This window comes from Aureobasidium pullulans (assembly GCF_000721785.1).
Source record: "Aureobasidium pullulans EXF-150 unplaced genomic scaffold scaffold_2, whole genome shotgun sequence".
Lineage (NCBI taxonomy): Eukaryota > Fungi > Ascomycota > Dothideomycetes > Dothideales > Saccotheciaceae > Aureobasidium > Aureobasidium pullulans.
Genome location: NW_021941022.1, coordinates 203,661 through 228,082, shown reverse-complemented (window position 1 = coordinate 228,082; position 24,422 = coordinate 203,661). Strand labels below are relative to the sequence as shown.

The 24,422-nt window shown below is 50.7% G+C and overlaps 12 protein-coding genes across 12 annotated transcripts; 6 read left to right on the top strand and 6 right to left on the bottom strand.

Annotated features, from left to right (window-relative positions):
• The first annotated feature begins 12 nt into the window (after positions 1 to 12).
• M438DRAFT_288312 (GroES-like protein) lies at positions 13 to 1,234 on the top strand. Its single transcript, XM_029901656.1, has 2 exons — positions 13 to 191; positions 243 to 1,234. The coding sequence occupies exons 1-2, from the start codon at positions 18 to 20 to the stop codon at positions 1,161 to 1,163; spliced, it is 1,095 nt and encodes a 364-aa protein (XP_029764429.1). The 5' UTR covers positions 13 to 17; the 3' UTR covers positions 1,164 to 1,234.
• Positions 1,235 to 1,330: 96 nt separating this feature from the next.
• Positions 1,331 to 2,433, bottom strand: M438DRAFT_361606 (uncharacterized protein; the record flags this gene model as incomplete). Its single annotated transcript, XM_029907521.1, has 3 exons — positions 1,331 to 1,667; positions 1,755 to 2,281; positions 2,341 to 2,433. 3 exons carry the CDS (start codon positions 2,431 to 2,433, stop codon positions 1,331 to 1,333), a joined length of 957 nt encoding a protein of 318 aa, XP_029764428.1.
• Positions 2,434 to 3,068: 635 nt separating this feature from the next.
• M438DRAFT_288309 (glutamyl-tRNA amidotransferas-like protein subunit A) lies at positions 3,069 to 4,914 on the top strand. Its single transcript, XM_029901655.1, has 2 exons — positions 3,069 to 4,663; positions 4,715 to 4,914. Exons 1-2 carry the CDS (start codon positions 3,145 to 3,147, stop codon positions 4,840 to 4,842), a joined length of 1,647 nt encoding a protein of 548 aa, XP_029764427.1. The 5' UTR covers positions 3,069 to 3,144; the 3' UTR covers positions 4,843 to 4,914.
• Positions 4,915 to 6,071: 1,157 nt separating this feature from the next.
• M438DRAFT_351532 (uncharacterized protein) lies at positions 6,072 to 7,850 on the bottom strand (the record flags this gene model as incomplete). The annotated part of the gene is made up of 7 exons (XM_029906726.1): positions 6,072 to 6,603; positions 6,733 to 6,749; positions 6,807 to 6,968; positions 7,041 to 7,168; positions 7,228 to 7,451; positions 7,505 to 7,595; positions 7,802 to 7,850. 7 exons carry the CDS (start codon positions 7,848 to 7,850, stop codon positions 6,072 to 6,074), a joined length of 1,203 nt encoding a protein of 400 aa, XP_029764426.1.
• A 448-nt stretch (positions 7,851 to 8,298) lies between these two features.
• On the top strand, positions 8,299 to 9,570 carry M438DRAFT_351531 (uncharacterized protein; the record flags this gene model as incomplete). The annotated part of the gene is made up of 5 exons (XM_029906725.1): positions 8,299 to 8,469; positions 8,523 to 8,559; positions 8,639 to 8,706; positions 8,763 to 8,861; positions 9,010 to 9,570. The coding sequence occupies 5 exons, from the start codon at positions 8,299 to 8,301 to the stop codon at positions 9,568 to 9,570; spliced, it is 936 nt and encodes a 311-aa protein (XP_029764425.1).
• Positions 9,571 to 9,956: 386 nt separating this feature from the next.
• On the bottom strand, positions 9,957 to 10,256 carry M438DRAFT_331160 (uncharacterized protein; the record flags this gene model as incomplete). The annotated part of the gene is made up of 1 exon (XM_029903383.1): positions 9,957 to 10,256. The coding sequence occupies one exon, from the start codon at positions 10,254 to 10,256 to the stop codon at positions 9,957 to 9,959; it is 300 nt and encodes a 99-aa protein (XP_029764424.1).
• A 1,175-nt stretch (positions 10,257 to 11,431) lies between these two features.
• On the bottom strand, positions 11,432 to 12,427 carry M438DRAFT_240901 (FAS1 domain-containing protein; the record flags this gene model as incomplete). Its single annotated transcript, XM_029899535.1, has 1 exon — positions 11,432 to 12,427. A coding segment is annotated over one exon (996 nt), but the record flags the coding sequence as incomplete, so codon positions are not given.
• A 1,236-nt stretch (positions 12,428 to 13,663) lies between these two features.
• On the bottom strand, positions 13,664 to 14,326 carry M438DRAFT_351529 (uncharacterized protein; the record flags this gene model as incomplete). The annotated part of the gene is made up of 1 exon (XM_029906724.1): positions 13,664 to 14,326. One exon carries the CDS (start codon positions 14,324 to 14,326, stop codon positions 13,664 to 13,666), a length of 663 nt encoding a protein of 220 aa, XP_029764422.1.
• Positions 14,327 to 14,634: 308 nt separating this feature from the next.
• Positions 14,635 to 15,871, top strand: M438DRAFT_80052 (uncharacterized protein). The gene is made up of 3 exons (XM_029910332.1): positions 14,635 to 14,782; positions 14,843 to 15,051; positions 15,101 to 15,871. The coding sequence occupies exon 3, from the start codon at positions 15,104 to 15,106 to the stop codon at positions 15,689 to 15,691; it is 588 nt and encodes a 195-aa protein (XP_029764421.1). The 5' UTR covers positions 14,635 to 14,782; positions 14,843 to 15,051; positions 15,101 to 15,103; the 3' UTR covers positions 15,692 to 15,871.
• A 258-nt stretch (positions 15,872 to 16,129) lies between these two features.
• M438DRAFT_351527 (uncharacterized protein) lies at positions 16,130 to 18,244 on the top strand (the record flags this gene model as incomplete). Its single annotated transcript, XM_029906723.1, has 1 exon — positions 16,130 to 18,244. The coding sequence occupies one exon, from the start codon at positions 16,130 to 16,132 to the stop codon at positions 18,242 to 18,244; it is 2,115 nt and encodes a 704-aa protein (XP_029764420.1).
• Positions 18,245 to 18,648: 404 nt separating this feature from the next.
• On the bottom strand, positions 18,649 to 20,951 carry M438DRAFT_341871 (kinase-like protein). Its single transcript, XM_029904607.1, has one exon. The coding sequence runs from the start codon at positions 20,769 to 20,771 to the stop codon at positions 19,023 to 19,025; it is 1,749 nt and encodes a 582-aa protein (XP_029764419.1). The 5' UTR covers positions 20,772 to 20,951; the 3' UTR covers positions 18,649 to 19,022.
• Positions 20,952 to 21,739: 788 nt separating this feature from the next.
• On the top strand, positions 21,740 to 23,709 carry M438DRAFT_371197 (ARM repeat-containing protein; the record flags this gene model as incomplete). The annotated part of the gene is made up of 5 exons (XM_029908238.1): positions 21,740 to 21,788; positions 21,840 to 22,043; positions 22,102 to 22,215; positions 22,275 to 22,520; positions 22,571 to 23,709. The coding sequence occupies 5 exons, from the start codon at positions 21,740 to 21,742 to the stop codon at positions 23,707 to 23,709; spliced, it is 1,752 nt and encodes a 583-aa protein (XP_029764418.1).
• Positions 23,710 to 24,422: the final 713 nt, after the last annotated feature.

The following is a 24,422-nucleotide window of genomic DNA, read 5'->3' as shown; positions in this document are numbered from 1 at the left end:
GATCATCTGTTACAACCATGGCACCCACAACAATGCGCGCATTCGCGACGACCAATCGAGGAATTGGCGGTACGGCTTGGAAACTTGCAACGAGATTCAGCATCGCGCATGATGTGTCGGTTAGACAATTTCCTACGCCTACACCGAGTGCGACTGAAGTCCTAGTCAAAGTCAAAGCTGTCGCACAAAATGTTTGTACCTTCTTGAACTCCATTGAATATCCAAACCTGACGTTTTTACAGCCCACGGACTATAAACACATCGATCTCCTTGGTCGCCCTAATAGTATTCTTGGTTGCGATTATGCAGGTACAGTCGAGTCTGTCGGGGCATCAGCAAAGGGAAATTGGAAAGTCGGCGATCGTATTGCAGGTGTCACTCATGGCGGTATCTACAACAATCGCGGGTCTTACGCCGAATACCTGACCATCGACGGCGACTTAGCTTGGAAAATCCCTGAATCTGTCCCATTCACCACAGCAGCTATTTACGGCGTCTCTGCTGTTTCCGCCATGCAAGCTTTGAACCTCGTTCTCGGTCTCCCATGGCCAGACGAGAAGCCCGTAGAAGCAGGCAAAGAACTCTTCATCTACGGCGGCAGTACTTCTGCAAGTCTATTCGCCATTCAGATTGCCAAAATGGCTGGATTGCGTGTCATAACCACTTGCTCACCTCACTCGAACGACCTTGTCAAATCGTATGGTGCTGATGAAGTCTACAACTACAAAGATAAATCAAGTCTGCAGAAAATCAAGACCGCGCATCCGGATCTCGCTCTTGCATTCGATGGCTTCGGTGGCGCGGGGAGCAATGAGTTCTGCTGTAATGTCGTCGCTAATAAGAATGGCAAAGTCGTTACGCTGGATCCTCAGGCAAAGAGCGCTGTCAAGGGTGTCGAGTTGGAGACGATGATCATGTACACTGTATTTGGTCGTGCTTTCCAGCTTGTGCCACCCATCGGACCCAAGTTCCCTATCAAACTTGAAGACAGAGCAGGTTTGGCAAGATTTTACGCCATGTTGCCGAAATTGGTAGAGGAGCAGAAATTAAGATCTCCTCCAATTCAGCTGAGAGGTACAGGATTCGACAAGATAGAGGAAGGATTGGAGCTTTTGAAGAGTGGCAAGGTGTCAGGGCAGAAACTGGTGCTGGAGCTTTACTAAGGAGAAATGGCTTGTGGTTGAAGTATACATTGTTTCAGCAGGGGATAGTGTTCTTTGTTATTCTTCCAAGGTTTACATGATTATCAATACTTTAGTCGATTAGAAACATCTCCACTAACCGACTCCGAGATCTTGAGATGGCAAATCATAAACACCGACAGAACCTCCTAAGTTGCCCCCTTACCGGGTACATTGTCTACCAAAGCGTAACCCATTTCTTGACCGAAGAATCTTCCCTTGACCGAAGCGAATGCAGAGATGGCTGTCAATTGACCGGGTGCATAAATTTCTTGGTCATCTCTGACGCTTTCAACACGTAGGAAATCGCCGTTGTCGAACCAGATTGACCATGCCAGGGGATAGGTGAGATTGCTGCGTGGAGAGGTCCAAGTTGCGCCTTCTTCGGTGATATTGTAGCCGACGATCTCAACGCCAGAGTGTTTGCGCACGGTAATGAATTTGAGGTGCTGCTCGTACAGACCTGTGTTGTCGGTGTACCACATGCTAGCCTTGATGTCAGACCCGGGGAACTGCATACCGAATCAGGTGAATTGACCATTAACACCAGCGACTCCATGTTGGCGGTCATACCAGGTGATTGAGTTGGTCGTGTTGACTTCCAGAGTGTGATTGCCAATTGTCAATTCGCCGCTGGTTTCACAGCTGGGTAACGACCATTGCCTTGTTTCCCCATCAGCCCAAGAAAATACACCCGCTCCACCATTCAACAGGACTGGAGAAGTGGCTTTGATGGTGAAGTTGTAAGCAAAGTCATTTGCCGAGGCCCAAATGCCCATTGTCGAAATACTGTCGTTGGATAGACCCACAATGCCGTGCGTCGAGGCATCAATGTGGAGGCGTCCATTATGCAAAGTGGAGTTGTCGTGGTAGGGATCACTTAGGATCTGCTGCCAGTAGTTTTCGGTGTTTTTGAGGTCCAGTACCGACGTGCGCAATACCGCCAGGCCATTTGCGGCTGCAATGGTTTGCGAGAGAACCGCGTATTGCTTGTCATCCGTGCTTGTCAAAAAAGTTGCGTACCAGTACGAGTTGAGTGCGGTCGATAACGGAGAGATGAGCTGAGAGTCTTGCAAGGAGTATTGCACAGGAAGGCTAGGCTGTCATTTAATGTCAGTCCTACTGAAGACGGGCAAGAAACGTGAACCAAGGTACGTACATCTTCAATTACTTGAACATGCTCTGGCTCGAAGTTGTAACTTGCAGCAGCAAAGGCAGCCAGAGAGGCCAGGGTCAGGAAGTAACGAGCCATGCCGGTGTGGTACTGTTGAATCATTCTAGGATTGTACGCGATGCCTTTGACCTTTCTTATTTCAAGAAGTCCAAGTAGTCAAGCTCCAATTCTGGCTCAGTTGCTTTCCTGTGCTTGGAATATGGAAACAACAGGCTCGAGCACCCGGAATTCCGGAATTGCTTACCACATGGAATCGCCGGGTGTCGATTCATGATGGTCCGCTCCATGTTTGACGTCGGTCGTAGCTGTATACAAGAAGAAGTCAACCCGAGCTTGGGTCTCTCCAAGCTCTTTGTTCATCCCGGATGTGTGATGATTCCGGCGTCCGACCTGGGTCGCTTTGGCAGAAGTCAATATCTGTGCAGCTCAAGTCGGCCCGGAAAATGTGTATTCCGGCCCCAGCCAGCAATTCGTAGTCTGAATGCATCAAGATTTCGAGACCGCCGAACCTGTCTGGACATCGACTTCTTCTTCTCTCAAATGTTCATGTTCCCATTTTTGAATGTACGATTTCTCCATCTTATCAATTGATAGGGTGGACGGATCACATAATCATGCTACATCATCGACCCCGCAGATAGGCGATCAATCTACCCCAACAGATAACCGACATACCGACCCGCATACCACCATTCACCATGTTATCTATAATCACCAACTGCGACTGTCAAGACATCCGCAGAAATCAAACAATCTGGGAAAGACATACGAAACTCTGCGACATACACAATGGGCAAAGATTGGAAAGAAATCGCTGCGGCGAAGAATCAACGCATCAATGACAGCATACCGAAAGAGTGGCGCATCGACACTTCGTCTTTGCCTGACAACGTCATGGATATCCCAGCAACCAGCGGTATCCTCAGCAGAACCGAGCTCGATATCACAAACTCCTCCGCGACAGACTTGGTAGCAAAACTAGCAGCGGGAAAACTCAAAGCTGTCGACGTGACAACCGCATTCTGCAAGCGCGCAGCTATATCCCATCAAGTCACCAATTGCGCCTTGGAAATTTTCCCCGAAATGGCGCTGAAGCAGGCGAAAGAATTGGATGATTTTTATGAGAAGAATGGAAGGACGGTTGGACCTTTGCATGGTTTGCCTATTTCTCTCAAGGATCAACTGCGCATCAAGGGGTTGGAGACGACTATGGGCTATGTGGCCTGGATTGACAAGTACGACACTGAAGACTCCGTGCTTACTGCAATGTTGAGAAAAGCGGGAGCTGTCTTCTACGTCAAGACTTCTGTACCGCAGAGTTTGATGGTTTGCGAGACTGTCAACAACATTACTGGTCGTAGTGTCAACCCTCGCAACAAGCATTTGTCTCCTGGTGGCTCTTCGGGTGGAGAGGGTGCTAATGTTGGTATTAGAGGTGGTATCATTGGTGTTGGTACTGATATTGGAGGGTCCATCCGCGTACCTTCGGCTTTCAACTTCTTGTACGGACTGAGACCTAGTCACGGAAGACTGCCATACGGAAAGATGGCGAACAGCATGGAAGGCCAAGAGACTGTACACAGTGTTGTAGGACCTATCACGCATTCAGTCCCAGACATGAGACTGTTTGTACAGTCAGTCTTGGAGCAGGAGCCCTGGAAACACGACTCCAAAGTCATCCCCATGCCATGGAGACAATCCGAGCACGACGCTGCAGTCAAGAAGATCACTTCCGACAAACTAACTCTTGGCTTCTTCAACAACGATGATGTGGTGATGCCTCACCCGCCAATCCTCCGCGGAGTCGACAAAGTAGTCTCAACACTGCGCGAAAATGGCCACGAAGTCATCGACTGGAAACCCTATAAACACGACTACGCCGTGGACCTGATCCAAGGCATCTACGCCTCTGACGCAGGAAAAGACATTCATACCGTCCTCTCAGCATCAGGCGAACCTGCAATCCCTAACATCAACGATCTAGTCGATCCTTCCATCTCCGGCGCAGACATTACCAAACTCTGGGATGTACAGCTGCAGAAATGGAAGTTCCAGATGGAGTATATCGAGGAATGGAATAAGCTTGAGGAGAAGTTGGGCAAGGAGATGGATGCATTTATCATGCCTATCACGCCTACTGCTGCTATTCGCCACAATCAATTCAAGTACTACGGATATGCTAGCGCGATCAACTTGCTCGACTTTACGAGTGTGGTTGTGCCTGTCACGTTTGCAGACAAGAATCTGGACAAGAAGGATGAGAGTTTCAAGCCAATGAACGATATGGATAAGCAGGTGCAAGAAGAGTGTAAGTTTAGTGGATGTCCTCGAAGTCGGACAGCAACTGACAAGATCACAGATGATGCCGAAGCCTATCACGGCGCACCTGTTGCAGTACAGATTGTTGGACGCAGACTCACAGAAGAGAAGACAATGGCCATCGCCGAGGAGATCGGCAAGCTGCTAGGAAACGCTATCACTCCCTAGAAGGTAGTAAGAAGTAACGACAACTCACGAAACATGTTGCACATTGAAACAGAAAGATTATTAGGAAAGAGAAACATTTGATTTGATTTGATTTGATTTGGTTATAGTCACATCCCAAAGATAAAACACAAAAACCTAGAGGTAAGAATCGAAAGCGCAACCATAACGCCTATTGAGAAGACCCACCTGTTAGTTCAGATAGCGCACCTAATTGTAGTATACCATTGTCCGAGTAGAGTTGCCGGTAGAAGAGTTGTTAGAGTTGTTAAAGTCAGATGGTAGACCACTTAAGCGTAAAAGCGGCAGCGGCTGCAGTAAAAGCAGGCAGCATAGGCATTCCAAGACATAGTACGATAACAACTAGGGCAAACAGGAGTTGTGGGTTGACGAGAGATGATGCAAGTGCTAGAGGCAGTAGAGGTGGAGGAGGGGGCGCTCGAGCAGGGGGTGGTGGTGGAGTTGCACATCTTGCTGTTTGTGTTGTGGTTGTGGTTGTGGTTGTGTTGTGTCTGTGTTGTACTGGGATGTGATTAGAGAAGAGGAGAAAAGATTGTTAGGAAGGTCTATTTATCGAAATGCTGTCGATGTAGTTGCTTTGTTCACGAGGACAAGGAGATTGTTCAGCCAGCTAGGAAGCTCAAAGAGCAATGGCAGTGATGAAAGGAACGCGAGGATTGGTGAAAGACGCATGAAGTCGAGTCAAAGGACTGGTTGTTGTGTAAAGGGTCAAAGGATAGGAATTTGACAAAGAAATGTGCGCAAATCTACGGGATCAACATCACGGTACTGTAGACCATGGCTTGCAGGCTCACAGCTATGCAGCCAAGAATTTGACTGGGACGTTTTACTGAATATATTGATCTCTGGTAAAGATCATAATCTAGTGCTGATTGGAACACATAGATCGTTCACGGACGGTCTTCCTGCGGCAGCATAAATTGTGTGAATTATGGGACATATCAATTACGGATGAAGAAACATATATGGGCATGGGGAGAGAGAATGATTGAGAGGAATCTCGTTGCTTATCAGAAGATCACACAGTCAGGGGAAGAAAAGCAGGGCAGCAAGAGAGAGACACAATAATTCGATACCATAGCAGGCCTTACAAACCAAAGCACGTTTCAGCAAAACTCAAGCACATCTCTGTCTCCATTCCTCCATCGCATCATAGCAACTAAGGCCTACTCTATCTGCATAATGCTATCGCTGCTATCAATATCTTCTCACTACACTGCCGAACTAGACGCCGTTGACTTGGTGCTAGTCGAGCTCGATGATTTGGTCGTTTTGACTGTGCTTGTTATGCTCGACTTTGAGCTAGTGGCTGTAGTGCTACTCTTTGTGCTTCTAGAGAGTGTGTTAGGTGCACCTGCAACGTGTGTCTTCCAATACGAGACCAGTGCTGCATCTGCGTCGGCCTCGTGAGCGTATGCATCAAGATTTGCAAAGAAGTCTAATTTCTGGTCAATCGTGGAGTCTGAGAAGACGCCTGTATGGGATGTAAAGTCGCTAGCTGGGTAGTCAACGGCTCGATATCGAGGCTCCATGGGATCAAGGAATCGAGTTGTGTCGTTATAACCTAGGTCTGCCAGAACAGTGACGTTGAAGGCTGCCATCATCTCGTGGTCCTGTTGTTGGATGTCAAGCTGAGTGGTTTGAACAGGTTTTGCCGTCAACCCTGCATCAGATCCTACCACAGTCATCGCGGATCTTGTGCCAGGCGTCTTGTCAGGCTCAAAGTATAGCTGATATGACCGGCTGATACCAGTGTTAAGAACACGGAATCGATACTTGCGCGGCTCTACGTTCAAGAATGGCTACGGTAGTGCGTTGCTGTGACGAGCGATGTTAATCAAGAACTGCTGAATAACATTTGACCTTGCTTACACATGGAAAACATCTCCCTAGAGGACAAAGTCAGCACACTTTGCATGGCCCATCAACACATGGACTTTACTTACGAAAACACTGGTCTCTTCGTTGTTTGCTTCCGGGTCCCAAAGACTTCCATCAGGGTTGTACCTTTTAGCGGCAAGTGCCAGCGGTACGTCAAAATCTCCTTGAGGTAGTCCAGGTATCTTCAACTCATCGGGATCATGTAGGATATAGAATCCCGCTTGACCCTAGTATGCGTTTTCCTGCAGCCCAGCAAGTCAATGATGGATCTTTGGGGGAGTTAAAGGCTTGAGACTCACGGCAGTGTGGTCGATTGCATGATCATGATACCAAAGCGTCCTTGCGCTCTGACCATTTGGGTAGTAATAGTCTTTGTATTGTCCCGATTCGGTAGTATCATCGGCCCAACCGTCAAATGGAGCTCGAGCTATGCGTATCAAATTAGTGGTCTGTGAGGTTGATCATCAACATAGAAGGACTACCTACTGTAAGAACCATGCAAATGGACTGAGTTGGCACGGTCGGCGTGGTTAATGAATCGTACAACTGCTTCCCGACCCTTGGTCATCATGAATGTTGGTCCAGGGTTCTGACCATCATATCCGACAAGCCTCGTTTTGCCCAGATTGGGATAGACTTGAACTTCTAGAGGTTTGATGTCGACTTCATAATAATCCATGGGCAGTCCGGTCGCTGGACTGGTGTGAGTTCTGCACAACTGATTAGTGACTGCGAGCTAAGGACCCTCAGCAACAAGACTCACCTTTTTGGCACCTTGATACTAGGAATGGGCAATGCAACCTGGAAGATTTGATCGTAGACCGGACTCAACCAAGGGAAATCTGCGGTCGCGACTGTGGCATAGAATGCCAGCCATGCCAGGGTTTGACATAATCATGTTGATGGTCATCTGGAAGTTGTGTATCTTGCTGAGTACAGTGTGGTCAACAGGATTGTAATGAAGCAGTCTGATTGAGAAGCTGCTGGCTTGACCAAGTTGAGATGCGAATAAACAAGGAGTATTGCCAGATCTATCTCAGCCATTGCTGGGGGTACTTACAGCTCTGGTCAATATCCTGCGCATCCATCACCCTCGGCCATCTGGTCATCTCCTCCTCCTCCTCAGCCGTCTACAACGGCTGTCTCGATTTTCCGCTCTGCTATGAGCGATCAGATGATCACACCAAGAGATTTCTGTACTGCAATCAAGGTCTTGCCACTCCGAAAAGGTGACAAGATAGATGAGACTTCTATGCCAGACACTGGTAGATCCAACCGAGCGTTCTCGTGGTGCATGTACTTCAGGGATTTCGTTTAGATTTCGTCAATAAGAATATTGCTTCGTCTCATTTCACAAACAAGTTTTGATGGACGAACCCATAGGAGCCTAGCTGACCAGGGGTGGAAGATAGAGCTTACGAGAAGGAGAGGATTAATCTCCTGATTACTGACAGCAGAAGCCATGATGCATGCTCAAGCCTTTCGTATAAAGTATTTGAAGCGTAGGTGGATGCTCGAGATTTCGCGTTTCATCTTCGACTTCCCTTGAGGTTCAACATGGTATGGGTCAAACATGCTTCGGATCAGGTCGATCAAGAGTCGCGGTGGCGAACGATAGTCGCTGTCAGCATGGCCACAACTGTAATTGCGTTCGCTATGGTGGTTGGCAGGGTGTGGCCGCGAAGGTGGTCTATGAAAGCTGAGGAGTGGATTATCTCAACTACTCTGGTAAATCCCAGCACAGCTTTGTCTGACATGCACTTGCTAATTGCGACGTCTAGGTTTTTAGTGTTATCTACAAGATCTTGTGTGTGCTACGTAAGTACTGATGTACCGACGCCATTTTGACCTCCTGTGAGGCTGAAGCGAAGTTCGAACTTTCAATTGACCGTGGCAGAAACACGATATGGACTTGGCCTACCTCCCAATCTCCGACCTCTGGAGGATAAAGCCATGCTCACGAAGGTGAGTCTTGCTAGCTTTGCTCCTCATACATCAGTTCTGACCGTCCTTGACTTTAGCTCAGCTACGTTGGCAAGCCCTTCTACCAATTTGGTATCGCAGGGTTCAAGTTGTCGCTTTGCTTGACATTCCTGCGACTTACTAAGTACACCGGGCTGGTAAGCTTCAGGATTTTTACCACAGGGATTGCGATCTCATCAACTATTTGTCACTTCGCTTTCACCTTGATCGTCCTCTTCTTCTGCATACCAGTAAGCCACTTTACCACAAGGATCTGGCGGATCTGAACGCTGACTTGATGAACAGCTGCAGAAAAACTTCCACAGCTCCCATCCCGGACGTTGCCTACCGTTTGCAGCAGTCAACTATCCTATGGCCTCGATCACAATTTTGTTCGACATACTTATCTTCGCCATGCTGCCTTATCTACTTTTCCGCAATCTCCAGCTCGAACAGCGCCGAAAAGCAACACTTTACATCAGCTTCGCACTCGGGCTGCTGACGACTGTCTTTTCAATCATTCGCATCACATACTTTCCCGTCGTCAGTACAAAGGGAGACAACAGCGATGTTGTGATGTACGGCACTCTCGAGTTCAAGTTCGGTATCGCGACGAGCTGCGTGCCTTTCGTCAGAGCTCAGCTTCCGAGTGCGAGATCAGTGAGACAGACACCAAAAGGCTACAAGACTCACGTCACGGGGCCAGATCCAGCGATCGAGCTCAAAGACGTTTGCAAAAGTGACTCGGACAGTCAAAAAGGATTAGTCGAAGAGAATGCCAGTATTCGGAGTACGCACACGATCGTGCACAGATCGACCAATAGTGGAACTTCGCCACCGTACGGGAAAGTTATGGGTTGGTCGTAGCTGCTGGTATCAGAATCGACACTAGACCTGACTCTGCATTTGCCAAAGTATCTCACGCTCATGCCTCTGTAGAAATGCAAGATGCTTTCTGCACCAGGGTCGCATTCAGTAAGAGCACGTCAGCAGAATTTGCCTCAACGAATGACTGGACCGATCATAGAAGTATCTTACATTCCCACAGCCTCGATGTCTCTAAAGTTAGTGGCAGGAGTTTTTGGGCATGATGGGACAGCTGGGCGAGAGAGAGAGGGCGCCACTTGCGGAGTAGAAGTGGATAAGTTAGGCCCTGCAGCCCAAGCATAGCTGATCTCTCCATATCTGGGCCAGAACCACGGAGCTAGGCAACCAAGCCGGAGGTCCAAGTGGCGGGACGAATAGGGGTCAAGTCAGAGAGCTCGGCGCGGTCTAGGGCGCATCTCTTGCTGCGCGGTTTTAGGTGTCTTGAACAGGGCGTCGGGTATGGCGACGTCTTCCTTCTCATCCTCACTCGCCTTCTCCTTGCCCTGCTCTTCCTCGGAGTCTGAATCAGAGCTGGACTCGCTTTCGTAGCTCACATCCAATGTGACCTTCTTTGCCTTGTAAGGCTCATCCCTGCTCCTCTTTTTCTTCTTCTTCTGCTTTCTCATCATCTTCTTCCTCTTCTCCTCGGTGGGTCCGTCCAGAGCCTTACCCAGCCCATCAGTCATGCGAAGTGACCCTCTCCGGCTAGGGCGGACGCGATATCGAGGGCGTGCTTGAGCAGTTGGACATTACTTTTGACAATAAAGGCGTTACTCGAGAAAAGCTGGACAGGGGGTATCCAGTCCTCGAGGACGAAGTAGGGCTTCTGTCACTCGTGAATTCAAGTAGTACCTCAGGTCCCCCTGGCAGCTCTCAAAGATGCCCTTGCTGTACCTCATGATGGTTCTGCTGCTAGGGCAGAGGCGTGGGGTATTTCAAAGTTTTCGATGGTCTAGCAGCCTGCTCGAGCCTCGATGCCGAGGACTCTCCAGGGCGGTGAAGCCAGAAGCCTGTGCGAGAGAAGCAAACTTGCGGCGGCTTGAGTCGATAGTGTAGTGGCCAGCATGGTCCCGGCGCACTGAAATGATCGGTCTGTATCAGCGTGTTGATTTGAAGATGCCGTGGGGATCGTCCTGATCGAGGTCAGTGGCGGCTGTAGAGGTGTCGAGCTTGATCGGATCGTCTCCCATCGCGTTGTGAACTGATGCCAGCGCCTTGCGAAGATGATGCTGGATGCAGAGACGTGCTTGGTCTTCATAGATGCGTCGCCAATAGATATGACATCGTTGACGTGGATCAGATGCTTCTAGGTGACAGTTTGCTTGTTGAGTGTAGTCGATTCGGCTCCTAGCGTTTGCAGCGAGTAAAGGGATGTTAGAGGTACTGTTGCAGTATTGAGGCAGAAATGTTTAGGCTGAAGGAACGTGCTTGTCTCACACCACATCCATCGCAGTTACGCGTGCTCGTTTTGTCCATGCACTCATCAGAAACTCGACCGCCAGCAGCAATACGCAAGTAGATTTCGCGCTCATGAAGGTCAAATCTTGACTTGTGAAAGCGAGGTGAACCCTTGAGGAAGGACGACGAAACCTAACCCGATCCGGGTGATGTTCCCACCCTGTGTCTCAAATCTTTACACACCGCACAACGGACAGAGACAGATTGACAGTAGAAGATGTTTTATATTAGAGCAAGACTTTGGTATCAAGATGAGCTAATAGAGAACAAAAGGAAATGGGGCGTGAAAAAGAACGTCGTAACTCGTCGGGGGGTCCGAGTAATGATTACAAGAAGCAGCAGAACTCAGTCTAAATGGAAAATGATTCTTCCCTTAGAAGTTGGCGAACATGGCACCGATACCACCGAACAAGGCCATGGCACCGACGGCGCCGGTCTGGAAGGCATTGGCAGCGCCAGTGGAGGAGGCAGCAGCTCCGGTGGTTGCAGATCCTTGGACAGCAGCGTTTGTCGAGGTGGGTGCGGCCTGGCCAGAAGTGAAGGGAACGTTGGAGGCTCTGGTGGTGACACCAGCGAAAGCCTGAGAAGTCGATGATGACGAAGCAGTCTCAGTAGCGTTGTGAGCGATAGTGTTGTTGGGGTTCAGCACCCTGTCAATGACGTGAATGACACCGCCAGAGAAGAGGATATCAGGGTTGACGACCTCGGCGCTGTTGACGTAGTAGCTACCGTTGATATTCTGAACGGTGATGTTACCGCCGAGGAAGGTAGGGACGGTGGTGGTACCGTTCGTGATGTCGGCGCTGTAGAGGACGCTGTTGTTTACGACGTGGTAGCCGAGGACGGATACGAGCTCGCTCGTGGAGGCGTTGGCGAGGGCATCACCAACAGCCTGGAAGGCGTCGTTGTTGGGGGCAAAGATGGTGACATCGTGGAGGTTGCTGAGGGTGGAAGTCAGGTTGAGGGCCTGAGCTGCACCGGCGAGGGCAGTCAGGTTGGCATTGGTAAGGGTAGAAGTGAGGTTTCCGGGAATGGTGAGGGTACCATCAACAATGTGGATGACACCACCGGTGAAGTTGAGGTCGACTGTGGTGGCCGAAACGTTGTTCTTGAGGCCGCTGAAGAAGTAGGCGGTCTCGTTGACCAGGATGGCTTCTACGACTTGTCCTCCAGTAACGTTGGAGAAAGAAGGGTTGGTCAAATGAGTGTGAGGGAATGCGGAGGTGACGTTGTTGATGTCGGCAGCCATGATGGTGCCATTAAGGGTGTGGTAGCTGATCAATGCTTGGACGAGCTCGGAGGTGAGAGCAACACCGGAGGAGTTCAAGCTAGCAAGAGCCGCATTGCTAGGTGCAAGGAGAGTGATGTTTCTCATGTTGCTGAAGCCGCTCAACAAATTGAACTGTTGGAGGAGAGTCCAGAAAGAGTTGAGCTGATCATTGGCCAAAGGAACAGTTCCATTGGTAGCAGTAGTGATGTTTCCGCCAGTGGTAATGTTACCACCTTCAGTGGCATTCTGTGCCGAAGCAACAGCTGCTGCAAGAGCAAAAGGAGCAATCTTCTGGAAACGCATGATGAAGAATGGCAGCAAATGGAAGCTGTGGAAGAAAATGGGGATAGTGTGAGCTGTCAATCACCTTACTCGAGGAAGAAGAGGGGCTTATATGTCTGCTTTTCCTTGATCGTGAGCTCAACTTGGCTCGTCCTTGGCTATCCGCGGATCATGCAACCTGTATGGCAGCCGTTGCGCGTGACAAGGCCATGGCGGGACTGGTGGCAAGCTTGGAACTGCCTGAACTGCTAGGTGAGAGGATCTTGACTTTGTTACTAACAGGGAGGTGCAGCAGCTTAGCTCTTGAAGGACCCTGAGCACAGTGATTTCTCAGCTTCCAGACCTCTTGGTTCAAACCGTTCAGTGGAGCAGCTCATGCATCTCCAAGAGATACTCCACAGTGGAAATACTCTTCAAAGTACCAGAACATGAAAGACTTGTCTCTACCACAAACTGTTCCAAGCCAAGTCCGCGCATTCCGACTTGGTAGATGGTTCGAATACCAAGAGAAGAAAAATGTTTCCAAGGTCACATCATCGTGCACTAGCAACTCGGGACGAACCCCGCAAAAGGGTAAATCGAAACATCCCTGTGACGATGCGGGGGGCCTGGATCGTGATTGGTCTGAGCAGAGGATTATAGAACATACTTTCTACCTCAGGATCGGGCGAATCGTACGCCAAAGTCTCTTTTGCGGTATACATCGACATTGAGGCTGTGAGACGCGTAAGCCGGCTTGCCCTCTTTTGGCCAATATACTGCCTTGTCGTGATATGGTGTGTTGGACTTTGGCGGTTGCAGGCTCCGAACTTGGATGAATTCGATGTTTCAAGAAGCTGTCCAGCTGTGGAGGAGCAACTTTTGCCAAGCGAGGCGTTGGATGATGAAGTCATGATTTGGTTCCTTCAGGAGTCAGGGCATTGTTCATGCTTTTGAGCATCGCAGCGTGGAGTGAAGAGTTTTGGTGCTTCGTATTCGCAGTCTAGACGATAATATGCGACATGCTATTGGCGACAGACGACCAATGGCGGAAAAAAGCACGGCGCTTTTTGGCCGGTGTAGTTTTGGATCGCTTCAGGAAACTCATCTCTCTGTCATATTTCCATTTTCTGAGCGCTCATCCTCTCCTGAACTCTGCCTGCAGGATTGGGCAACAATGCCTTTTGGACTCATGAGCATTCCTTCGAGTATTCTGGCGTATTTCGCATCGCACCCGCTACCACCAGTGACTCTTGCGGTGCCTACTCCTCGGATCCCTTCGAACAGTCGTAGAGTACTATCATCACCATAACCATACGCTGGCTGGAAGAATTCGATTTCTAGCTCTTCAGCGCCGGAGAATGCTTGCTCGAGCTGTTCTGCATTGAATCTGGGATCCACATCGAGGCGCAAATGGATATACCATCGCTTGATCATGAAACGGCCGGGTCCCTCGGTGATTGGTCGTCGCGGACTCACGAGGTATGGTAGTGCAGTGAGCAGTGACGGATGCGATGCGAATTGATTGGCACCGTAGAGGATGCTCGCCGCTTCATCGTGGATTTGCCGACATGTTCGTAGGAGTGCCGGACTGAGATCGAGCGGAGGTAAAATATAGTCAGAACACAGCCCTCTACTCGCTATGCGACGCGAGTCGCGCGTATGGGCAGGGGGTGTGAGTACAAGCGTGTAGATGCTATTGCGCAGTTCAGCCGGGAGTGCTAGGAAAGCAGACGTGGGCTGTGTTGTAGCTGCCTCAAAAGTCATTGTGCAAGGTGTAAGAAGGGGAAAGAACGAGGTTCACCTAATTTTCCCATCAGCAGGTCCCTCCCTTTTATCCTAACCTTCGCGGACAGATGGAATGTCGTCTCTGTGATACGTAGAGATAAGAAGCAATTCGTGTCGCGATTGGCTTCTAGGTGAGTGCTGCATTATACGCGGTACATCGTATTACATGTCCCGCAACAACAACAACAATTCTCCATCTCCAACGTCAGTCCTCTCCTTCCCACATACCCATAACATTGCAACATACTTTTCGCAACAGACAGGCTACTCGTCGGGGAATGAAATGAGGGGTCTCGAAATTGAGTCTCCGTAAGCTAGGTGAGGCCTCACTCAGCTCCCGTGCAATGCATCGCGGAAACGTGTTAGCTAGTCGTGTACAGGAGATGAGCAGCGGTGGAGCGAAGGTAGGTTGAGGTGTTCTGATAAGGGGTCGAGGTACGCTGTTCCGGGATCGTCGAGAGACTACCACTATGCTATGATTCATAAAGGTAGTAGAACCGGTCGACCGCTAGGAAGGTAAGTGGAAGCATGTAGCGAGGTAGCGAGGTGCACCACAGTAAGTGAACGGGGCTCCTCCCACATCCCACCCTGGGTTCGACGATATCGACGGCCTTGGCGTCGATGTCGAAACTCGTACCGGGTATTATCTTGTGCGCGCAGACCTTTCACACCTTCTCCTTCAACGCACCTGCATCGCGAGAAACGTAAGTCAATCATCGATCCTTCCACGGGTCCCCAGTCTAACTATCTTAGAAAATGTCTTGGACTCAGGAAGAACAACAGGAAATTGAAGAGGCTGCTGCCATTCTACTGCGGATGGCAGATCCTTTATGGACGAGGCCGACTGACGACAGCAACGACAACGATCGTGTTAACCCAGAAGAGAACGTAAAGATAGGGGGAGAGGAGGGCAACGAGGATGATGAAGAGGCATCCGGTCCTAGTGCTCAGCCGTCAAGAGCCGCTCCTGTGAGTGCTCTCGCAGCATTATCGACCAGACACGCAACAACACAGCAGTCTCGTGCTGCGATGACCCCGGCGCAAAGAGCCCGTTTGGGATACAACACATACAGGGACCTCGACATATCGGGTACAGCGCACGGGGTCATGTACATGACTACTGCAGAACGTCGCACCTACCGCCAAACGCAGAGGCGCAGAGGCGCTGCCCTCGTGCGAGCAGCCACTACCAAGGGCTCAAAGTCGAAGAGAGGCGGTGCTGGTGGCCGTAAAGACCCTCGCGGTGGTGCTGGTGACCGTAAAGACCCTCGCGGTGGTGCTGGTGGCCGCAAAGGCCCTCGCGGTGGTGCTGGAAGCGCCGCTGGACTCCTGTCATCCAATTGAGACATCGTCTTACCCCCTGAAGACATTGCATCAACAAGCATGTCCACGATACTACCCCCAGCTCTCTCAACATCCCTCTACATGAACACAAACCCAAGACCACAATCATTCGCGGACACAGCAAATCGAACTTCCGAACAACCACCCAAGCATCATGAGCGCCGCAGAAGGTTCCAGTGCCCAAGTGTTCTGAACAAAGCAGCCTCGCATAGAGGCTCGAGTACAATGAAACCTCTACTCGAGCTCAACAATGCCTTTGTTCGACGCACATGGAGTTGCGATGAGATCCCCAATCGAGATGCAATCTCACACACAACACCTTCAGCAAATGCTTCCACATCTGGCATACGCGCGCCGTCGCAACACGCTCTTTCTACATAGCGCGTGGATTTCTCTCTCTAGACCATCCCTTCTACACAACACAAAAACTCACACACCATGGATTCAGGTGCTGGAGACCGCCATCCGCAAGGCGACCAACCATACTACAACTCGCAAACAACCAGCCACAGTCTCAACCTCAGTGAGGCCGACATGGACGACTGGACTTACACTCCGCCTTCGCACCCGGCCGAATATTCCTCCTTGTCCACTGCTCTCTCTCGCCCCTTGATGAACACCAATGCTTCTAACAACTATGACAATCATGTCGAGTATGGCGCTGGATCTTACAACAACCACGACGACATCCACGCAGCCTTCCAAGCCACTCAAGGCTTCGTCGACGAGAACACTCCCCTAGACTACCGCAACATGACTTTCCAGGACTATCAGCAGATGGTCGAGAATCACAACGCTACTGTTCAAGCTGACACTACTCAATTCGACGATGACTCCTTCGGCCAGTACGGATCAGACCCGTCGACTGGCAACTATGCCACCCAAGTCACTCAAGTTTCTGGACAGTGGACTGGACTCCACGGCCTTCCGAACAACTCTACCCCCCAAAGACTCGACTATCCTTCCCCACCTCCTCCTCAAGGGTCTGGCTATGTCTATCCTCAAAGCCCCTACTACAACAGCCAACCTGTACACGCTGGATATGACCCGTACGAATACCCTCAGCAACCTCCCCACCATCCGACCATGGAGTCTCCTCAACCACAACCTCTTACATTCATCGAATATCCTTCGCCTCCTCAAACAAACGCCCGATCAGGCGTGAGCACTACTCGACACTCCGCCTCCCACACTCCCACCAAGACGTCAAGAAAGAGCAGCCCCACGGCAAGCAACAAGGCGTCCAAGACAAAGAAGGACTACCAAGAACGCAAGACAATCCAATGCGACACGTGCGAACACAAGGCAACTTGTGAGTCCAACCTTAAGCAACATCAACTCACCCACAATGGACCCAAAGACTACCACTGTTACGTTGATGGCTGTGGAAGGTCGTTCCATCGTCCTTGGGGTTTGGGTCGTCATCTTAAAGACGTTCACGACATCCATAATGTCAAGGTCAAGAAGATCGATAGGGTTCGCAATCCTCGCAATTCTGGCGAACCGAAGAACATTGGCACTGTCTCACCCGCTTCCCAGAAGCCATTGCCTCCATACATCGCCCCATTCGCTCCAGGTGGTCACTCTTCTTCTCCTCGCTACATCGACAACATCCAGCGTCATCCATCCCCCACCAGCTCTGGAGGGGAGCTCTCATCCGCCGGCGACGGCCACCTGACTCCTCTGCCAACTCCTGCCCCCGCTCCCGGTATCTTCAACATCCCTGCAGGTCTATATTTCGCCTGCCCCGATTGCACCCTCCGATGCGAGACTTCCGACGAGTTGGCTTGTCACGGCCACAGCTTCCACGACGACCCTATTGGCGACCAGTGCAACTGCTCAGTCTGCCGCGGTCATCACTATCAGCTCCAGCAACTTGAGCATCACCAGTACCTTGAGTACCTTGAGTACCTTCAGCAGCAGCAACTTCAGCAGCAGCAATTCCAGCACCCCCAACAGACTCAACAACAAGCTGGCTTCGAAGTTCATGATGTTTACGCTGAGCAGCAGCAGCAAGACGTCGACATGATCATTGAGCAAGAGGACTTCAACAACTACCAAGCTATCCCCAACACTCCTGCTCATACCGTCCCCTCAACTCCTTCTGGAGATGATACCAGATTCTGCGGCCCCTCTCACTACTTTTCACCTCATCACGACTTGCCTCACGCTCATGACTCCCCCATGGCCCATCCACTCGACACTGACATGGACATGGATGTGGACACCGAGATGGACAATGAGGACCACATCTACCCTCCTCCCTCCCCCACCACTCCTTGGACCCCTCATAGCATCTCCACTGACGCTCGTCTCAACATCAACATCACTACCCAGGACATCGACGCCGATACCGAGATCGACTCCAAGCCCAACAGCACCTCCACCGCTCTCGACCCATTCGCTCTGGACACTGAGATGGGCGACTTCCTTGCTGATGCCGATGCCGAGCCATTCCCTATCCACCACGCGCCTTCTCTTTCGCCCGAAGAGTTCTACCGCAAGCTTGCCAAGATGCAGGGAAAGGAGTACAAGGATGACTTCTTTGGATGATTGATTGATGGAGATACACCATGCAACAGGGCTCCAATACATCCTCCTTGTCTCTCGACGACATCACAACATCGCTGCAGTAAACCCTGTGTCGCATTTCCTTGACTGTGGCATGGCTCTGCACTCATCTGCCTCGATGCAGATTTGATGTTCGCTTTTTCTCACGCTTCCCACGCTTCCCACACTTCCCACGGTTTCTACACTTCTGGCCACTTCTGCATTCCAATACCCAGCCCCTTCTGCAATTCACCACCACTGTAATCTTACACATCCCTTCTGGGTCGGAAATTCCTCGCTTTTCGGGTTTGTGATTTGGAGTTTATGGAGTTTTGGGAGTTTTGGGAGTTTGGGTCATACATATGCACACACAAGGACGGAAAACATTGGGCACGGCGTACACAAGAGGGGGATGGGTTCTCATTAGAACAAAACAGCATTGCATCGCATGATCATCAAAGGTGTTTTTTCTTTAGCATCCATACCCTTACGGTTCAAAGCACAATAACAATTCCTCTCCATCCCAAGAAGCAAATTTCATAGCTAAAAAGGCTACCTAATAATACATATTTCGAAAGGTTTTTGTTGATGAAGAAGGATTAGAAAAGTATAAGCAATAACAACAGAAAAGTATAGAATGGGGGTATCAAGTGCAGAAGGTTAAAAGGTAAAGAAGACATCCCAGCCATACGATCATGTCTCATAATCATCCCGTAGAAATGCAGAGTGTTTTTCGTTGCAGAGGGGGGGTCCAGAGAGAGCGCGTAAATGAGCAAGGATCTCATGACTGGGTGGCGTTCACATGCTCCCAGTCCTCGTCATGTGATACGTCGTGCAAGCCAGCAAACCATGAGCAATTCATGACATCTTTGATGGTCCATCTCTCGTCCGGATCAGTGTTCAAACAGCCCTGCAGCAAGGCACAGATGTTTTTGAAGCTCTCCTGGCCGGCTGGAGAGGCCTCGATAGCGTCCTTGTTCCATTGACCGGATTCAATGAGCTCGACTAGTTTGAACTGGATGGTGTGTGCGAAGGGACGCTTGCCAGTAATCATGGTGTAGACGCAAACACCAAAGGCCCATATGTCGGATGAATAGTGCCTCTGGTTGGAGCCGCCGAAAAGCTCAGGGGCGAGGTACTCGAGCGTGCCGGCTGGTTGGTTGGAATCAGAGTCATTGGAGTCGAGCGAACGGATGCTATCAGTCATGCCAGAATCACCGTCAACGAAGCAAGCCAGGCCGAAATCGCAGAGCTTCAGCACGCCACTATCGTTGTCACCGACCTGAACAAGACAGTTTTCGAGCTTGACATCACGGTGGATGAGTCTGACGTCTTCGTGGATGTATCTGATGGCCGAAGCGAGCTGGAAAGCATACTTCCTTGCGAGGTCATGCTTCAAGCCCATCTGGCCGTTGTTGCGAAGCTCGCTGATGAGGTCGTACAGAGACCCACTCTCGACCAGGTCCATGATGCAGAAGGTGGCAAAGTCTGTGATGAAACTCGTGTGCAGTCGGATGACGTGAGGGTGGTTCATGTAACGCCATACACCGATCTCATACTCGACGGCTTGCTGTGCCTTGTCATTCTCTGCTTCAGAAGTGTTGGCAACAGACTTGCGGACGATCTTGACTGCCAACTTGGTGCGGGTGCCGTCTTCAGACATGCCAATGACCTCCTTGACGACGCTGAAGCCGCCTGAGCCAATCTTGCGACCGATGACATACTCGTTGTTGATACCGATTGATTGTCCCTCATCATCAGGCTCTGGTGCAGCAGTGGTTTGTGAGCTGCGACCCCAGCCATTCAGGAACTGGGCAGCCGGCGACATGGAAGAACCAGACATTCTGCTAGATCTGCGACTGGTATTGCGCAAACTGGCGGTACGCGACAAGGTCTTGTTCCTTGATAGCATTGGCCAAGGCTCGCTACCCATGCTAGGACTGACAGCAGGTGAGGGGGACATGACAGCGTTTTCGTTGAAGTATGAACCAGAAGGCGTATCAGGGCTTCTCAATTGCTCACTGAGCAGGGAGCCCGAGGAGGCCGACGTCAAAGAAGGCAGGTGCGCGTGTGTGGTATCGTTCGAATCGATCGTCTCCAGGCGAGGGGCGACTTCGCTTCTTCTCGTTCGTCGTCTTATGGGCTCGCCAGTGAATGGATTGATCCTAGGGGAGTCCTCGGGCGCAGCCGGAGCAGAGGCAGACTGGGCCTGCGAAGCATCTGTCGCCATGCAGGAATCGCGGATGCTGCTACGTCGTGGTCTGGGGAGAGGCTGATCGAGAGAATGTTTGCGACCGTCGTCGAGAGTGGCGTACTCTTTGAAGCTCACAGATGAACCTCTTGTTCGCGTTTGTTGTTCGTCGCGCTCGGGGCCGTCCGGGTCGAGCAGCTCGGACGACGAAAATTGTGAAGAAGCGACATGGTCGGCATTCAAGGAAGCGGCGAATGGAAAGTCCTGGGAGGAATTCTTGTGTTTGGTGTCGAGTCGCAGTTTTCGAAATTCGTGTGAGGAAGGAGCAGGCGTGGCCATTGCCTTGTTGAAGGCAGCCAACGACCCTGAACACTTTTCTTGCGCCGACGAGGGGAAGTTGCAGCTAGGCTTCAGTACTTGTCGGGAAATCTGACCTTCTAAATCGACTTTGACACAATCACGATTGCATGTATGGTTGGCAGAGGAATGACGCTGGAGGCTATGAAGTCAGAAGATATTTACACGAGGCTTTCGCGGCGAAGTCGGCCTCCTTCGTGAAAAGAGAAGGCTAGAAGGTGGAATGGTTTCAAGCAATAAGGTTACGGCTAATGCGGGAGTCACGGTTTCCCCGCGTTCTTTTTACGTATGAGGAGAGCTGACATTCTGATTGGTTTGCACGCGTCGCAGCTAGGATGCCTTCGAGAAACAGTCTGAGAAGGCTGGTCATGTTGGAAAATGGTTGTGTTAGGATGAGGCAGAAGGAAGAGCAGGACGGTGGGGCGACAAGGGATGTCCCAGATGTGGTAGTGAGACGGCAGTCGGTGAGAGTGGGTGGAGAGCAGCCAAGAGGGTAATCAGCCTCAATACGAGTCGACATGTAGCTCGATAACGGTGGTGTAAACAACAGACAAAAGAAGGTGTCGAGGTATGGGACAAAGCATGCGAAGACAAAGGGAGCACGTCGTCGGGTTTATCTAATCAGTGGTGTTTATATGTGCAGGCGGCCAGATTGGGCAATCAAGGGTCTGTTGGATAATGGATAATGGATAATTGGCGTCCGAGCTCAGGGCTGGCTTGCTCTGCATCACGTCGTTGCGCTGTTGCTTCTTGATGCTGTTGCCGTCTGTCTGTCTTGGTCGCTGCCCATTTCGATATCCTCGACCGCCGTCCATCTTGTTATAATATCGCACCTCTCGCGCGCCAACTTCTGTTCTCCATCCAGCCGCATGTTATAGCGTCGCGCCTAATCAGGACCCCTTCAAGCGAGCAGTCTCGTCGCCGTCGACCTCAACAAAGGCCCGTGGGCCATGGCAACTCTCAAGAACTTTTGCGCAAACATCTTCTACTGTTGCTCTAGTCAGTCTCCATGCACGTCCTGCTGTACTGCATGCCACTAACATGTACTAGGCCGCAGCTCAGTCGATTACGAGAATGTGCTGGCCGACAGCGAGCGCGAGGCAGTCACCGACTTGCTGAATTTCCTCGAAAACAGACAAGAAACAGACTTCTTCACCGGCGGCCCTCTCAATGCCCTCAGTACTCTGGTCTACTCACATAATATCGACCTGCAACGAAGCGCCAGTCTGACCTTTGCCGAGATCACCGAGCGAGGTGTGTTGACCTGCAAGAGAAAGAGATGATACAAGCATGCTGACCACACTCGATCAAGATGTGCGCGCTGTTGACAAGAACACCCTCGAGCCCATCCTCTTCCTTTTAGAGAGCAGTGATATCGAGGTTCAAAGAGCTGCTAGTGCCGCCTTGGGCAACCTCGCCGTAGATGGTACCTATCCGCCCTCGTCAATGTACCCACGGACCACAGAGAGACTGACTTATACACAGCACACAACAAGATCCTAATCGTCCAGCTAGGAGGCCTCCAACCGCTGATCAGACAGATGAACTCGAGTAATGTTGAAGTTCAGTGCAACGCCGTGGGCTGCATCACCAACCTGGCCACTCACGAAGACAACAAGGCAAAGATTGCTCGTTCAGGTGCTCTTGCTCCTTTGACGAGGCTCGCAAAGTCAAAAGACATGCGCGTCCAACGGAATGCTACCGGCGCTCTCTTGAACATGACCCACTCAGGTACATTACTCTGTTCTCCCCACTTATCAACATCCTCTGACCCTTGCTAGATGACAACCGACAACAACTCGTCAACGCTGGCGCAATCCCCGTCTTGGTCCACCTTCTTACATCTCCCGACACAGACGTTCAGTACTACTGTACCACCGCCCTCAGCAACATTGCCGTTGATGCCTCAAACCGCAAGCGCCTGGCCCAGACCGAGCCCCGTCTTGTACAGTCATTGGTCAACCTTATGGACGGCCACGCCCCCAAGGTCCAATGTCAAGCTGCTCTTGCTCTGCGCAACCTCGCCTCGGATGAGAAATACCAGCTCGAGATTGTGCGCAACGGTGGCCTCGGTCCCCTTCTTCGCCTCCTCCAATCCGCCTTCCTCCCTCTTATCCTCTCCGCCGTCGCCTGTATCCGCAACATCTCTATTCACCCCATGAACGAATCTCCCATCATCGATGCAGGTTTCCTCAAGCCTCTGGTCCATCTCCTTGGAAGCACCGATAACGAGGAAATCCAATGCCACGCCATTTCTACCCTTCGCAACCTTGCTGCTTCATCAGACCGCAACAAGCAACTCGTCCTGGAAGCTGGTGCTGTACAGAAGTGTAAGGAGCTTGTCTTGGAAGTCCCGGTTAACGTCCAGAGCGAGATGACTGCTGCTATTGCTGTTCTTGCTTTGAGTGACGAGCTGAAGCCTCATCTCCTGAGTCTTGGTGTCTTTGATGTTTTGATCCCTCTGACCGAAAGTGAGAGTATTGAGGTGCAAGGAAACAGTGCTGCTGCTCTGGGTAACTTGTCAAGCAAAGGTAAGACATCCGAAACTTCGGCTCCTCAATCACCTGCTGACGGTTACTCAGTGGGTGACTACTCGATCTTCATGACCAACTGGCAATCTCCCTCTGGTGGTATTCACGGCTACCTGTCTCGCTTCCTCGCATCAGGCGATGCAACCTTCCAACACATCGCCATCTGGACTCTGCTGCAATTGCTCGAGAGCAACGACACCCGTCTTGTTAGTACTATTAACTCGGCCGAGGATGTCATGCAAATGGTCCAAGAGATCTCCGAGAGACAAGTCGAGAGCGACAATGAGGACGGCAGCGAGGATGGTGAAGCTGAAGTTGTCGGTCTCGCTCGCCGCTGTCTCGAAATCTCGAGCGGAGAAGGCAACAAGAAGGCCTTGTCCGAAGGTTGATTGACACGATGAACGAGCGCAGAAGATGATTCATCAGACGCTCGAGACGACAGCATTACAGCCTCTGCGTGTGGATGCATTGGCTATCGATTTCTCTTTCTATTCTCTTTCCTTGTCCATTTTTGATATACCAACTCGCACTCGCGCGCCGCCGGGAATCGGCAAAGTATGATATCCTGGAGCACTGCATTCGGATGGGTTCTCCTTTTTCATGTTTTCTTCTTCACATAGCTCTAGTAATGAATAGCGTAGTCTCCTTTTTGGTATTGGAATCAATGAATCATCAAAAATAGCATCTCAGGACTTCTCCTGATCTTTGAGAGTGATCAAGCAGTAGTGAGATGGTAAGTCTAATGTTCAGCTGACCAATCATGTAGCATGGGTGACTGTCTAGAAATGGAGACCTGACACACGTTCAACCCCCAATGGATGCCGTAACAACAATGTCGAGATGTGGGCTTGAGCCATTGGCTCTATTGAGTTCAAGGTGAATAAATACATGTCGAGCAGTCATGCAGCAGATCACAACCACCCGAGGCTCTGTGGTCTTCAAGTATCCTCAAACAAGTCGTAAATACTACTATACGTCCCATTAAGCATACCGAATAAATGAGTAGTCTCGCCGGATCTGTAGGAGGACAAAAATAAAACTTTCGGAAATGCTCAAGGCATCACCCTGTCTCTCGACAATCATGACCTCATCCGAACAAAGG

Bases quoted from the DNA above. Each gene is read 5' to 3' on its own strand.
- M438DRAFT_80052 (XM_029910332.1), top strand. From the start codon at position 15,104: ATGTCTTGGACTCAGGAAGAACAACAGGAAATTGAAGAGGCTGCTGCC.
- M438DRAFT_288309 (XM_029901655.1), top strand. From the start codon at position 3,145: ATGGGCAAAGATTGGAAAGAAATCGCTGCGGCGAAGAATCAACGCATC. The intron at 4,664-4,714 runs GTAAGTTTAGTG...ACAAGATCACAG, and splicing joins TAAGCAGGTGCAAGAAGAGT to ATGATGCCGAAGCCTATCAC.
- M438DRAFT_341871 (XM_029904607.1), bottom strand. From the start codon at position 20,771: ATGGCCACGCCTGCTCCTTCCTCACACGAATTTCGAAAACTGCGACTC.
- M438DRAFT_288312 (XM_029901656.1), top strand. From the start codon at position 18: ATGGCACCCACAACAATGCGCGCATTCGCGACGACCAATCGAGGAATT. The intron at 192-242 runs GTTTGTACCTTC...ACGTTTTTACAG, and splicing joins TCAAAGCTGTCGCACAAAAT to CCCACGGACTATAAACACAT.